General features: G+C 47.1%; 1 protein-coding gene across 5 annotated transcripts in view; it reads right to left on the bottom strand.

Annotated features, from left to right (window-relative positions):
• The window catches only part of PDE4B (phosphodiesterase 4B), a 200,432-nt gene that overhangs the window by 25,299 nt on the left and 159,677 nt on the right, over positions 1-15,456 (bottom strand). For 4 of the 5 annotated variants that reach the window (XM_065841890.2, XM_065841891.2, XM_065841892.2 and 1 more), the window contains one exon: positions 855-967. In XM_065841890.2, coding sequence (XP_065697962.1) covers positions 855-967 — 113 coding nt within the window. Of the gene's footprint in view, positions 1-854; positions 1,015-15,456 lie in introns of all 5 variants that reach the window. The other variant, XM_071810065.1, reaches the window with a different exon arrangement.

Here is a 15,456-nt window from a genome sequence, read left to right on the forward strand (position 1 = left end):
TGCTGAAACAAAATTCAGCTGCGATGCTGTGGCTGACCAGGACCAGGACGGGGCTGGGGAGTCCATCTGCAGCACCGGGAGGGGCTGGGGGCAAGGAACATCAGCTCCCAAAAGTCGCCCAGAGACGGGTGTGCAGCACTCGGGTTTCGCTCGCTCTCCTCTCTACTGCTTCTCAGTATCCTCTCCCTCCTGCTCCTCTGACTTTTAGCACGCTGTACTTTTCTTACTTTATTTTAGCGCCTAATTCATCGCAGAAAAGCTCAAAACTCTCCTTTCGTTAACGGCGCATTAAAAACTAAAATAAAAGTCCCGGGCAGCCCCTCTCGACGCTCATTCCCCGTGCACAATCTCCGACTTCGCACCCTCAGCATGTGCCGGCAGGCGGTGCCGAGCCAGCCCACCACATTAAAAACAAAATTAAACGCTTACAGAAAGACAAAACAGCAATAAAATAACGTACCACAATGTTTCCATCATTACGGACGGACAACAATGAAGATAATTAACTTTTGAAGTGATAATTTGTTAAACGCGGGCATTTTCAATGTTTCTGCTAATATCGGTTCCGAAGGGACCGGCGCTAATTGAAACCTCTTTTAACTTCTCAGAAATGAGCCCAGCGGTACGGATTGCTCTCCCCACGCCGTCCCACCCCCAGTTTTTTTTTTCTGGCCGTACCTCTGCGGGGGAAACCCGCAGCTCTTTCCCCGCGAGTAAGTTGGGAGTCTCTCCCCGGTACAGACGCGCAGACGGACCGGGTATCAGGCTGCCGTGCACCGCTCCTCATCCACCCCGGCTCCGCATCCCCCCCCCGGCTCCGCATCGCTCCGCATGCCCCCCGCCGCTCGGCTCACCTTGTTGGATGCCATCTCGCTGACGGAGCGGTAGGTCTGGATGGTCTCCAGCTGATCCAGGCACCAGTCGAGCTCCTCCAGCGTCTCCATGGCCAGCTTCTGGTAGGGCTCCTCTGCGAAGAGGCAGACGGACATGTAGTCGGGCTGGCGCGACGGCCGCCTCTCCATGCCGGGGCCGCCCGAGCCGCCGCCAGCCCCGCCGGAGGTGCAGCACCGCTCCCTCATCATGCGGCCGATGCTGCGCTCCCCTCGCCGCCGGCGAGCAAATCCCCGCCCGCCGCTGGCACCCGGTCCAGCCCCGTCCCCCGCCGCCCGCCCCGGCCCGCCCCGACCCGCCCCGCCCCTGCGGGACGGGGAACCGGGCGCCCCCCGGGCAGGGCAGGGAAGGGTCGGGCTGCGGCTCCGGGAGCGCCGGCCCCCGCGCAGCTCCTGGGGGGTATCCGGAGAGGATCCGAGGGCACCGGGGGAGAACGGAGCCGCCCCCGCCGCTGCCCGCGATGCTGGTTCTGAGCCAGCACCGCTCCCCGACCCGGGGATACCCGGGCCGGTTCCCCAGCCCCACCAGCCCTGCTCCCCACCAGCCCTGCCTGGTCCTGATCTCCAACAGCCCTGCTCCCCAACCCCACCAGCCTTGTTCCCCAGCCTGCCTGGTCCTGATCCCTAACAGCCCCTGTTCCCCAGCCTCACCAGCCCTGCTCCTCAACCGTGCCTGGTCCCACTCCCCGACCATGCCTCATCCTGTTCCCAGCCACACCAGCCCTCCTTCCCAGCCCCCCCTAGTCCTCCTCCACAACTTCACCTGGCCCTGTTCCCCAACCCCACCAGCTCTGCTCCCCAGCCCTGGCTCCCCACCAGCCTTGGCCATCAGCTCCACCAGTCCTGCTCCCCAGTGCCACCTGCCTGTGCTCCCCAACAGGCCCTGCACCCCAGCCTTGCCAGCTCTGCCCCCCAACCCCACTGGCCCCTGTTCCCACCGAACTCTGCTCCTTGACCCTGCCAGCAGGACAACGTGCTCCCGAGCGGCTCTCAGCGTAAAAGTTAAGGTTTACATAAGCGGATACAGTGAATCATAAAATCTCCCCATGAATGTAACTGCTTCTCATAATACCAGTGACATATGCTTACCCCATAAATCCGTCAAAGTTAATGGATTCAGCATTTCTAATGGCACTGGCTGAGCAGGTAACAGTGACATCAGAGGTCAGGATTGCTATGATATACACTCAGCAAAGTATCTGCTGTATAGCACAGAGGCTGTACACACATATGCCCCATATACGTGTGTGCCACTGCCCTCCCTATGGAATGCCCGCTGGAACAGCTCTGGGTGTGCTCCCAGCAGGGCTGTCACCCTCCACTGTCACCCCCCATGTGCCCAGGGAGGGGACCGCACTTCACGCCATCCACCATACCCATAAAGCAATGAACTCCATCAGTAAGTATTGTATAGAGACCATATGTTCAATGTTTGAGACTACCTGGCAGAAAATAAACACTGCCAAAGAGTAACTCAGAAATGAACTCGCAGGGAGCTCGGGGCACAGACACGTTTTAAAGATTCAGTAAATCTGAATCTTTGTGTCATTGAAAGTGAATGTTTTCTTTTCTTCTGTACTCACAGAGCTCCAAACATGGCAAGTAGTCTCATTCTTGCATACTTCTGTGATACATATATCAAAAAGCAGGTGGAAATAGCCAAAACACACAGAACTTGGGCGTATTTTCCCTAATAACATGCATGTTCTCTATCAACTACTTTATCATGTAAATTAGCTGACCTAGAAGGGCTCAAATTCCTTGTAACAAAAAAAAAAATGTTTGCATTGATAAAACTCCCACAGGCTAAGTCATGATTTTAGGGACACGAAAAAAATAATCTCAGACAAACTAAAGAGGAGCTGACCATATGTTTAAATAATGAACTGTACTGCGTTATTCTACGATGTTCTCCTGTTTTGCAGGAAACAGAGTTGTGCGTGTAACCACACTGTGCAACCACAACGTGCAACCATGGCAGGAGTTGTGTGTGCATTCCTGTAGCAGGAGAAGGAACTGGCTCACTAGGGCACCAGATCCTAATTTCAGCTATTTGGGGACTTCCAGCCTTGCCCAGCATCAGGGTTGCAGGACCTGCTGTCCCTGTCCCTTCACTTCTTCACCTCCAACAGAACCATCATGGCAACACAAGACCAGGACTCATCTACACTTGATATGGAAGGACTTACTTTCCCCAGATCTTAGAAGGAGTTCGGGCTATTCCCTTACTTTGTAATCTGAGTTTTGTGTAATAAAAGGGGGGAAAAAAACCCCAGACCATCAAGGAAAGATATTAGCTGTTACAGAGAACAATGTGAATTATGAAAAGAGGAAACTTCAGGGCTTAAGTACAGAGTGAATGGGTTGGTACTAGGCTACTGACAGCTCTGAATTATTTAAATTTTTGTTATTAGAGGATGAGATAAAAATACAATGAATGTTTTATACATTCTAAATGGGGTTTTTTTAGCACTTTTAGCATGGCAAATCTGGCCAGTTGTGCAAAATAAGCCGTCCCACTGGTGTCTTCTGCTTGGTTTCAGTGGGGCTACCTGAAGGATGCCTGTGAACAGAGGGACCCCTTCCCGCTGAAGGCTGTTTTACCCATGTAAAAATATGACTGTTATCACTTCCTTAGGCCTCTTCAACAAAAACATTTAGAGGACAATAGATTAGCGATTTAAATGCAGATTTTTTGAAAACTGCCACTTAAAATATCTGTAGTAATTTCAATGGCAAAGATGAAGTGATAGTAAACAGTTATTGCTAAGTGTCATCTTAAGGAAAAAGAAAGGTGAGATCTGCTGCTGTTCAAAAGCTGTTTACCACCCAGTCTAGAAGTGTGTTTCCATAAAAAAGCACTGTTAAGTTTCTTTCAGAACTTGTTTTTTCTACCGATTTCCACTGGCCTGCCCACAGCTCCAGGGAAAGATAAATCACCTGCATCCTTGGGCTGCTCTTCTTAAATTCTGAAGTACCTTTTCGTTTTGACTAATCTGTTCTTTTCTTCACTCATTTTCTTAAGGAAATGAGTCTTGTGAACTGGGGCTCTGATGGTGCATCCCTCCAGGTGTCCCATGTCCTTCATCTTCTCCCCCCTTCCTGCCCTCCCCTCCTTCCTCAGTCATCTCTGAACCCACTGCTCAGCCAGTAACTACGTCAAAGACACCATCTTCCTACGAGTTTCAAGAAATTAGACAGTCAAGTCGAAGAAAACACACTTATCGTCCTCAACAGAAGGAAAAGCCTTCTTAGAAACTTGGTAACTCTCTCCTAAGGCACTTCCTAAGTGACCCAATCTGAGACCAACCAACCTGGAAACCCCAGTTTGGATGAAACCAGCCCTCCCTGGGTACATGCGACTCTGCTAACGCCCTGTTTGTTAACTTGTAACTATTTACAAATAAATTGTGAAGGCTATGATTCCACGGATGAGGCTAAATTTGCACCAGGTGTTTTTGAAAAACAGCATGTAAAATTAAAATACATATTCCTAGTCCCTGATGCAATGTTCTAAGTTCACAGCTATCCACAAGTAACAGATTTAAAGACATTTAGAAGTTGCTTTTCTACGAAAGTAATAGCTTTCTGTGGGAATGATCTTAAAAGCAAATAACGCAGATTTTCTAACTTTCTTAACAGTTAATATTCATAGATACATATACACCACATTAATCACATTTGAATATTTTAAAATGAACATTTTGGTACCGATAAGGGAAAACGGACTTCATAGCAGAACCCAACACCTTCCTGACGTGGCAACTCACACCTCGCTCAGCAGCCCTGCAGCATCAGCCCCCGCAGAGGGCACAGCCAGTGCCGTGTTCAACATCGCACGATACATGAAAGTACGATGTCGTGACACTACGGTGCCAGCACTGCCTCCAACAGCAGCATTTGCCTCTGCAGAGGTGGCTGTGTTGGGACTGGAAGGGATGGTGGGGTTAAAATGCAAGTGGGAGAACAGAGGAACCCTAAAAAACAGCAGGGGGAGAAGAAGATGCAGCGTCAGATGAAGTGCATTGGGGTTCTCTTGCTGAGCGGTGTCTAGTGTCCCTACAGGGATTGGAATAAACAGTAAACAGAAGCTGAGACGTTCCATGACGTGTTCGTTCCCTCAAGGCACGGTGAGAGTCCCACTGACTTCAGGAGCGCAACACCCTCTGCCAGAAACACCCCGAAACCTTCTCCACTCACAGGCTTCGATAACCTTCCCAGCAGAGCTGACGCGCGTGGTCACTTACGGAAGCAGTCCCACAGTTTCTGGATAAGGCTCCTGGAATACTGCATGACGTGTCTTCAACTGGATCATGTTTCAGTTTATATTTGGATGTTGCATAACCGAGCCCTTACCCGTAAAATTATAACTGGCATTTCCGTCATTTTTTTTTTTCTAGTGCCCTACATGAAATAATTTCCAAGACAGAATAAAGGACTAATTAACAAAAGGAGTTTGTTTCAGTTTTGCAAATATTACATGGTGTTTGTGCACGACTTTTCAATCCTGACGGCAATTTAGCAGGAACTGAGGTGACATTTCGTCACTGGACCTGACTTGCTGCCAGTCCCTCCAAGGACAGCCTGGCCGAGCCTTCAGAGGCACCAAACTGTTCGATATTTTTCCGCTGGCACTTGGAACACTCCAGCGTACTTAAATGCAACTCATTTATGCGCCAGTATTTTGTAACAACTGCATTTCTGGTATTTTTTGCCACCTGTTTCTTTTTCATCTCTGTAGGGTGATGAAACACACAGTATCTCTACTAGAGAAGTGACTTAGCCCATTTTAGAAGATTTTTCCAGTTTGCTGACTTGACCATGCTATCATTTGCTCACGGAGAGAGCTGCTAATGAATATGAACTTGAGGTTTTTTTTTTTTTCATCTCAAATACTTGAAAAGTACCCCTCGCCGCCAGCTGGGCTATCTCCGAGCACGAGGACAACGTTATCTGCCGCTGCAGCCCAGTTCCTCTGGTCACCCACACACTCTGTGTCCCCCATCCCATCCCCAAACGCAGCGAGGCAGCGAGCAGAGACTTGTCCCCAAGCTGCAGGAGCGGACGGTGGTTTTGCCCTTGGCTTATACACGAGATAAAACAAGTCAGGAAACGCTTAAAACTAGATCCAAAGGTCAAAATTCCAAGTGAGTTTTTCTCTCGCCCAATTCCCTCAATTCTCTTGTCACCCCAGTTTCCTTTAAACAAATACGTTCAGACATAGCATGTCCTGCTTCTGGCACAAAGTGTAAAGGCTAAAAAGTTTTAAGAGTGGCCAAAATACCAGATCAGTTAAAAAAGTTGGAGAGGAGTTGCAGTTCTCCCCTTCGCTCAGAAGCATATTGCAGGTGCCAAATAATTAAGCTTTCCATGATCTAGCAGGCTAATATTATAATGGGTTTCTATCTTGTGAACGGATTGACCAATCTGGCAGACGAGAAATGTTGAATGCAAATATTTGCAGACATTTTTACAAACTCAGCTCTCCTCAGCTCTTAAAAGATCAGATTATGGACTGACCGTACTGATAAACACTTAATTCCTAATTCCACTAAGAAAATAAATAGTCACTTCTGATGGATTGTAACTTCGTACATAAACCTTAGGCATGTAGAGTTGAAGATTCAAAACACCCTTTATAGTCTACATCAGCAAGTGCTGCTTTCTGTGCCAAAAAATTCAAAGAGAAACTTTTACAATGAATAGTAAAAACCACAGCGCTGCAGCTTACGGCCGTCTGCCCAACTTTACCACCATCTATCCCATTCCACATGCAAAGCCACTTGTTTACAGTGCCAGTAAGACATCTTCTGGGTTATTTACTTTTAATTGCATCCTGGCTGCAATAAATTGGAGCTACTTTATAATTATAAACATCTTGAAGGTTTGGGGCTGTCCTTCCCAGCCTTCAGAGCAGGAATTCATCTGAAAGGATGGTGCTGAGGTCACCAAAGTGCCCATTTTCCAGTGATTCCAGTTGATTTAATTAAAAAATATTATCACTCTGTCTTAAACCTTACCTCAACAACAATTCAGACTCGGGATCAAATCTGTTCATTTAAAAGTAATATTAATAAGAGCAGTTGCTCACTTTTGCCTTAGAAAGGCTTTACTGGATCTGTTCCCAAATCCAATATGTACAGCGTGGCAACGGGCACTGAAATGTTCCCTGAACGTTTAACAAGCTGATAAAATTCAACACAACCCAAAGCAGCCAAACACTCATAAGAAACAGAAGATTAAAGTACAAATATTAGAGAAGAAAATGCTTTCTAATTCCCACTAGTGACAGGAAAACAAACGGGCAATAATCAGTGGGTTGGGTGAACTCGGCTCTTAGGTGAGCTGGGGCTTCTGAAGTCCTCGTGTCCTTCTATGGGAACATGTAAATGTTTATCCTGGGGCATGAAACCGCCTGCAAGCACCGAAAACTCTGCTTTAGGAAATGTCTGAACGCACACTCCTAGGCTCCCGACTCCTAGAAGTGCTTGAAAGTAACATGAAGGGTGCGATATCAAAATGTACGTACTTCTCAGTGTGAATCCAAAGGACACAACCCCTGGCCCATAGGTCTGGCCACATTCTTTTGCTTATTTACAGATATTTAAAATAATTTACAACATAAAAAAATAAAAGCGCATTCAGATGTGGAAATGTCTTAAAAATCATAACAATATACATTAGGAGTCTTTATCGCTTAGAATTCAAAGGACTTGAAGACAACCCATTTTTTTAGTTATATAACATACTATATTATAGGGTATTGTAACTGTTGTCATTATTATAGATGACATAATAAGATTAAGGAGAGAAGGGAGATCCTTTAGTTAATCATGTGGATGACAGGTTATTATTTTGTTAGCAGTATCGATAGCATTAATGTTTCCTGAAGGCTTCTTTTACATTTCTCAGCCCTTGACTCCTAGTGACTAAAAGCTCCTATCCAAGCAAGCTGGCAGAACTCTCTTGGTGGGATCCTCATGTACAGTCTGATCCACAAAAGGCTGATCCACCAGCTGAACTCATCAGTGCTTCAACTGAGACCTGTTTGATTTTAAGTCCTGATGCAGGTTGGAGGAGAGAAAAAGAAAGGAGGAGGAGAAGGAAAAAAAAAAAAGGGAGAGTTGCCTGTATGGTTCAACAAGGCACTCATGTGGTCCTGGCTTAAACAAAAGTCATGTAGATCCAGATCACCAAAGCTGCTCCCTCCAGCAAAAGAACATGGCTACTTTTACTTCAGAAAGCGAGATTCGTTATATACCCTGCAATAATTACTAGCCAGTGTCTAGCATCACTCTAAAACCCAGGAGTGTGTTCAGTCAAACAGGTTTATCAACAAAGGACATGCCAAAACTTGACGGAACAGGGACTTGTGCAGCTGTCAGCCATTTACCCTTTGCCTTGCCTAATGTATCTGTGGTTGCTTACAGATTGTGCGGACATGTTTACATATTTACCCTTGACAATGCGGAGTGAATAACTGACACCAAATAATTTATTTGTTTAATGTATCCTGTTAGTGCACTCCTGACTACCCATGAGCAGAGAGCTATTTCCTCGAATTAAAGCCATTGTTCTAACAGATCCAGCAAATATATTTGGGAAAACTGTTTTGTAGCTTGGTTTGAAAATTCACAGGAAACAAAATCAAAGGTACAGAGCACAACTGCAGTGATTCACTTAAAATCTGCAATGAAAACGTCCCAGTCTGACAGCATTGTCTTACAAATTGCAAGCACTGAAAAAACCCTGTATCCTGTAATTACAGGTTTATTTTACAGATGCCACACGTTTTTCAATACCCAGGGAGTCTACGGACCAGATTTTTAACTTCTTCTCAAGCACAAAAGCTAGAAATGTACCTAAAAGAAGGTATTATTCAAGAGCAAGATGTATCCAGCAGTACTACCCAATGTCACATGAACGTGTTCCCTCTTGTAGCCCACAGACACTCGTGCTGGACCGTGGGGCTGGAATTACAGAGTCATCTAAAATCATGGGAACGACAGCGGACCGAGATGCACCTCCCACCCCCCCAACACTTCATTGTGTGCAACGACGCTAATTATATCTTTTGCAAAGATAAGTGCAGATGTACTAGGAAAGGCACAAAGCCCCAGCACCTGTGGAACAGGTGGAGCCAGTACATTCTTGAGCAACTCCCTGAACAAATGGATGATCCTGCCCTTCTCCCCACTCCCGACTGTATTTTTGGGACTCCAGTTTGACCAGTAACTCTAGCTGTCCCCTCTCATGTTTCTCACATTTGCAGTGCACAAGGGAGGTGGGAATAAGAGCGAAGGGCTAGTTGTTTGCTCCCTGACACGGTGCTGGGCACCGGATAGAGACTGGGAGCAGGGTAGCGGGTGCTCAAGTTTGGCAGGAGACGAGCAGGCTGCTACAGCATGGGCATGGCATGCCAACAAACAGAGAGCAAGGAACACTTTTAGCAAAAAAAGTGATTATAGAAACGCTTAGAATGCTTTAGAAATTTTCTGTTACCCAGCGTTAATAGATGAGATGTAGTAAGAGAGGCCAAAGTGGAGAAATCCCTGCAAAGAGAGGATGGGATGAGATGGGATCGACTGGCAAAGCTGCTGCTAGAGGTAGGCTGGAGAGGTGGCACTGGAGGAGATCCAGCTGTGAGGGAACGCAGGCAAAACCTTAACAGGGGCTCAAACACAGCAGAGACAATGGAGTCTGTATTCAGAGATGACAGACGAAGATAGAGACAAAAAAAATGAAGTGAAAGCTTTCTACCGCTAATGGCGAAAAATGACAGGAAATGAGTGAGATGCTGCTGCCAGGAATAACGTTTGTGATACTGTAATTGTTCATGAAAGTGTTTGACATGCGCTACAATCTCTGGCAAAATAAGGCCAAGCAACAAGCAGCAGAAGAAATAAACTTTTCTGTTACACTGCTGAGGAGCCTGGCATTCTAAGTTCCCTAGTTAAAGACAGGTCTTTTCTGGACACACCACTTCAGCTGCCCTGAAAGTTCTGCTGGGAAAATTCAGCCCCTAGAAAAACAGCTCCAAAACTGCTGAAGATGCCAAGGCAGTGATTAAAACACAAGATTGTCAAGGACACATCCAGGTTCAAACTGGAAGACTCTGGGGAGCAAGCAGAGACGTCTCGCCAGGCGAAGGCAGGGGGACCACAGAAAGCAACATGGAAGGGAGAAAGAAAAAACCTCCTGCCTGTTGGGAAGAGCACAAAACCAAACGGCTTCACATCCCCACACTGCAGCCATCCCAAGAAGGCAGAGGCCACAGCTCACGTAAGCACCACGGAGGAGGCTGACGGTGATGGGAGGAATGCCTGCGGCGTGACTCGGGCTCTCCGTGCAGCGCAGGAGATGCCCAATGGTCACTCCACTGCCATAGTAGCAGCGTTGTTTCCGAGTGAACAGCCAAGGCACTCACCACCCCAGCACCGAGCCAGCTGCGATGTAATCTGAGCAACGCCGATCCGCAGTAATATAAGCCAGGAGAAATGTCACCGGGGTGGGGAGGGGCTCATCTGCGCTATCTTTAGCTGTCTAAAAGTTAATCACCTAAGTTCCTCGCACAGTCAGTGGAAAGTGGCCGGGACCTCCAAGGGGTGATCCTGGTCTATTCTGAGCACGACTGCTGCGAGGGGCTGAATCACCCTCCAGAGGTGCCTGTCCTTCTCTGTGAGCTGCAGAAGGCACCTCTCCACCGCAGAGTCACACAAATTGCCTGGAGGGGATCTCGCGAGGCCATCTGAGCTGGGCTGCCCCCAGGTCCTCACCAACATCAGCCTGATGCTGCTGGGACTCTACCACATCCTCAAGGAGCTGTAGGGCACTGATAGACACCCCACATCCTTCCAGTCATCAGCCACCGACTGGACACGCAGCCTTCGTCACCAGCCTTAGAGCCTGGTGCTCCAGCAACATCCAACCCCGTTAACAGTCCATTTGTTGGGTCCGCGTCACCTCAGCTTCCAGATGGGAATGCTGTGGGACATGGTGCCAAGGTACCTATCGCAGCAGGTACAGCCACCCACAGCCCACATGACCCCACAGCAAGGCGACCCGTAGCCCTTGCAGAAGCAGGTCAGGGTTTTCAAGCACAATCTGCCCTTGGCAAATCTGTATTTACCGTTCCCAATGCACTTTCTTGTCCTTCACATGTTTGGAAACAGACTCCACTGGATGCCCTCTGTGACCTTTCCAGTGACCAAGAAGAGTCAGACCAGTCCACAGTTCTCCAAATCCCCTTCACCTTTCTCAAAAATTGACCTTTTTCTGCTGTCACAGACCTTCCCAAGCACCACAGTTTTCCATGAATGGCACACAGTGACCTTATAGTCACATCATCCAGCTTTTCCAGCCTGAATCCTGCCCAAGGCCATGGACTTGAACACATGCACCTCCTCTAGGTCGCCCCTAACCCGCTGCTCCCCCATTGCTTTCCATCACTCTCCTTCCCAAGCAGGCTGGTGGGCATGCGGTACAAGGCTCTGTCTGCAAAGACTGAGACAAAAAAGGCATCAAGTACTTAGCCTTTCATGTACCAGCTGTCACTAACCTGTTTCCTGCACAGATTAACATTTTCTCTGAACTTTCTTTCCCTACTTCATTTACACATTTGGGTCCATTCACTAGCCACAGTTCTGCCAGTGTTTGGTCTGCCCAAGCTTCACCCTCCACACTCAAACTGCACTTTCACATCCCTCCCTTGTTACCAGTCCTTTTCACCCTTTGCCTGCTCTCTTTTTTGCGCTTTGGCTTGCTAAGAAGCTCCTTGCTTTGCCGAGTTGGCTTCTGCTGAAATTCCTGATCTTCCTGCACAACAGGATGGTTTGCTCCCGAGCTCGCAATACGTTTTCTTCAAAACCCAGCCACTAGTTAAGATTGGTCTGTAATTGTTAGGTGAAATGAATCTTATGACAATGACAGAGTCTTGGGACCAAGTAGTAAATGGAGGCCCTCAGCAGCAAACAGAAAAACTTTTGCAGAGCCTAGTGTTGGGCAGCACGGCCCCCTCAGTCTTGCTTTGATCCCGATTCCCACAACTCATCCCAAGGTGAGCAGCTGGAGATCAGTCACAGGGGCCCAGCCACAGTTTTGAGGCAAAAATGAAACATTTGAAGGAAACTCAGACCAAGAGGTCAGCCTAGAGCAACAGTCAAGCCCTGATGAAGCCAGTTAAGGCAGAACCGGACAAACCTGTAAAAGTCCTGGTTATACCCACCAATCCTGGTGGGCAGGCTGGTCAGGGTGGATCAGCAGCCAGGTCATGAGAATCAGGTCACCAAGGACCCAAATGGGTCAGCAACCCATTGATCAGACCACTGCCTGTTAGTAGTAACTAAACAATTGCTTACCAATTAGTCAAGAGCAGGGTGATTGCGGTTTATTATCGTAGGCACTGGAGAAGTCACTCAGCTTTGCCAGGCTTTGTGGCAATAACCACGGGTGCCCACAAGCAGCGCTTCTTGTCTGAGTTCATCCTCTCCTGTCAGCGTCCAGGGTCCCCCGGGCTGGGCCGTGCGGTACCGAAAGCATTGCTCCTTCTAGGACAAGATGATGACGTGGAAGAGGCAACCAACGGCCGAGACACCCACCTGGATAATCCCAGCAGTTCAGCCTGTGTGTGCCATCTGGCTGAGCACAAGAAGCTGAAGCTGGAGTCGGTTGAGGGATACAGCTGCAGTTTTCCATGGATTGCTGATGGGAAAGCCCATTATATCCCTGGAGACACCTTAGAAACAGGCTGAAAAAGCAGGAAGAAAATGGGGAGAGGATCGCTACTCCAGTATTGCCTTGCAAAGAACTGGATTTACAAAATGCGACTTGGAGAGAAGGACTAGAGCTTCAGTGGGCACTGCAGCAGAGTGTAGATTTCACCTCGTGAATCTTCATTCCTGCAGAATAAATAATACTAACATCTCTCTTCAAGTTGAGGTGGAGCATTGGAAATGACTTGGAAAGGACTAGCCAACAAAAAACTACGGTCCTGAATTAAACTCAAAAAGTGCTCTTACGTTTATTTTGTCTTTACATGTGTCAGTAAAACAGCTGAGCAAACCTCAACTTTAAAAATGCTATAGTATAAAGATTAAAGATCAAGATTCCCAAAGCAAAGTTAACACTGCACCTTTTGCATGACAATGAGGTGCAAAAATGAGGTGAAAACACTAACAGCACCTTGAGGTGGATAATAGAATCCTATGAAGCTTCCCAGAGAGGCAACTTCTGATCTGAAGATAAGCCTAAAGGTTTAATTTGAAGATAAGCCTAAAGGTTTAATCTGAAATGCTAATGAGTGAGGAAAACTGGAGACTGTTCTGAAGAAGGATTTAGATTGGAGATACCTCCTGATGGTAGGGTGGATGGAGTGTTGTCCCCCACAGCAGTCCCTGATTCCACAGTGTCCAGGAGGGAACAATACAGCCCTGCTGCCACAAATCAGAAGGGTAAGTGACAGTGCTTTTATGGTGCCAAATGGAAGTAACAAAATGCAGGAAGCATCTTGTCAGATGTCACTTAGCATCGATATCACGGGGGAATCTGGGAACGGGATTTGCCTGCATAGTAGGAATTCCTCAGTCCAGGGAAAGGGAGAAGCAGAAATGGCAAGAGGGGCAGAATCTAATCTTGGCCTGTCGAATGAAGGGGAAAGATCGCTCAGTTCCAACTTTATCTCGGGGAGCAAACACACAGTTTGACACATTATCGTTTTACTGACCCGGCTCGATTCCTTGTTGCCCTGTAGGATTCCTGCCTTAATCACAAGACAGGAGGAAAATGACGATGCAGGAGAGCACCTCTCCCACGCAGGGTCTAACAAACAAATGCAAAAAGCTGACAGTGCACTTAAAGGAGACATCCACAAGGAGAACGCTGAAAAAGATTTTTCAGATGACATTTCGTAAGGAAATAAGCACCCACCTCAAACACATTTCTGAAGACAGATCACAATCACCAAAGCCATTAAGAATTTTTAAATTAAGTCAATCCCCATCACACCTTTACTCAACACACTCCTCAAAGTGCAGAGAAAACAGCCCAAAGAGCTGCAGGCTGGAGAAGGAGCTGACTCTGGGTCTTGATGGGCCACAGGAGGAAGGTTCCAGCCCAGACCGAGAGCTGAGCCGGGGGACTGAAACCCCAGTCCCAGCTCCCTGTAAATCATGGGCTGTCCAGACTGTGGTTTTGTTTCTCCAGCTAAACAAGGAAGGGTCAGATCACAATGAGATGAACATTTCACTGTGTGAGCAGAAACGTTTTCTTCCTGAGCACATGGCATGCACATGAATGCAGGAGTATGAGAAAGAGATGGAAAAATCAGGATACAATTATGAAACTACCTAGCTACGCACTTCGGATTGACCTGTGCCGTGCACTGTATTATCTCATTTGATACATGTGGGTTGGCTGGGAGAGGGCTGGTGAGATTACACGTGCAGGGAAACCAACTTGGATCCTGGAAGCAACATCGTTGTGCTAACAAGACGCTCCACCTAAACTAATTAGCCCTGCCTTTCAACAGGCTTAATTAGGTGGGGCACCATCCCGCGCTGTTGTGGCGAGACGGTTTCCGGCTCTGGCTCAGCCACAGCCTGTCTGAGGACGTCGGCGCTTCGCTACCTGGTGCCACGGACTGACCATGGGTGCGATGGAACTTTCTAGGCAGACAACAGCAATGATTTTAATTCAACAAAGGGGAAAAAAAATAAGCATGAAAGATGCAAGGGACTAACCGTATTCTGTTTCACTGTGTCCAAAGAATTTTGCAAAGCACAAACAAAAAGGTCTGCATTTGGATCTGCCACAGAATCCAGATGTTGCTTTCATCCACATACTCATCAATTCAGGTTTTGAACCAGTTTAACCTAGAGATAATAAAACTTAGTGAAGCAGACACTGGAGTAGGAAATGGAAGAGGAACCTCAGGAAGGAATCCTGGAAGCACAAAGCACAGTGCCAATCCACCTACAAAGCTCCACTTGGCTACTGGTGTTAGATGTAAAGACAAAGTTTGTTAATAATCCTTGGCTATTCATGAGGCGAATTATTCAGAAATTTTAAATGAGGGTCAGAATAAGGCTACTCATGTCATGACAGCAATGTAGAACAGGCTGCTGGGAAAATGTTAGACCTGTTTACATCCTTTTCCTTGGCTCCTGTAAAGGTTATAATTTAACACAAAATTGTCCTCCATTTCCTTTCAATTTAATTTCCTTAAGGTTTGCAATATGAAAGTTTAGAATGTGGCTTCTAGAGGCATCCCAACCATAGTTCCTAGGAATTCCTTAAGATGCATATCAACTTTCATGTCCGTATATCCTGCTCTCAGCCTTGGCAAGACTGGGCATACAGTCAGTTCTGAGCCACCATTTAAATGATATGAATTATAAAATATAATTGTGTTTTTTTTCATGGCTAAAAGTAATATCTTGAAAGCATTATCCTTTAGGATGGAAGCTTAAAAAAATGATTTAGTTTGGAATTTTAATCTGTTTTCCTACAATAGATATTTTACATACCCAAAGGGTAATAAAGTCAACCTCGCTGACTTACCTTATTTGAA

The sequence above is a fragment of the Patagioenas fasciata genome, chromosome 6 (assembly GCF_037038585.1).
Source record: "Patagioenas fasciata isolate bPatFas1 chromosome 6, bPatFas1.hap1, whole genome shotgun sequence".
Lineage (NCBI taxonomy): Eukaryota > Metazoa > Chordata > Aves > Columbiformes > Columbidae > Patagioenas > Patagioenas fasciata.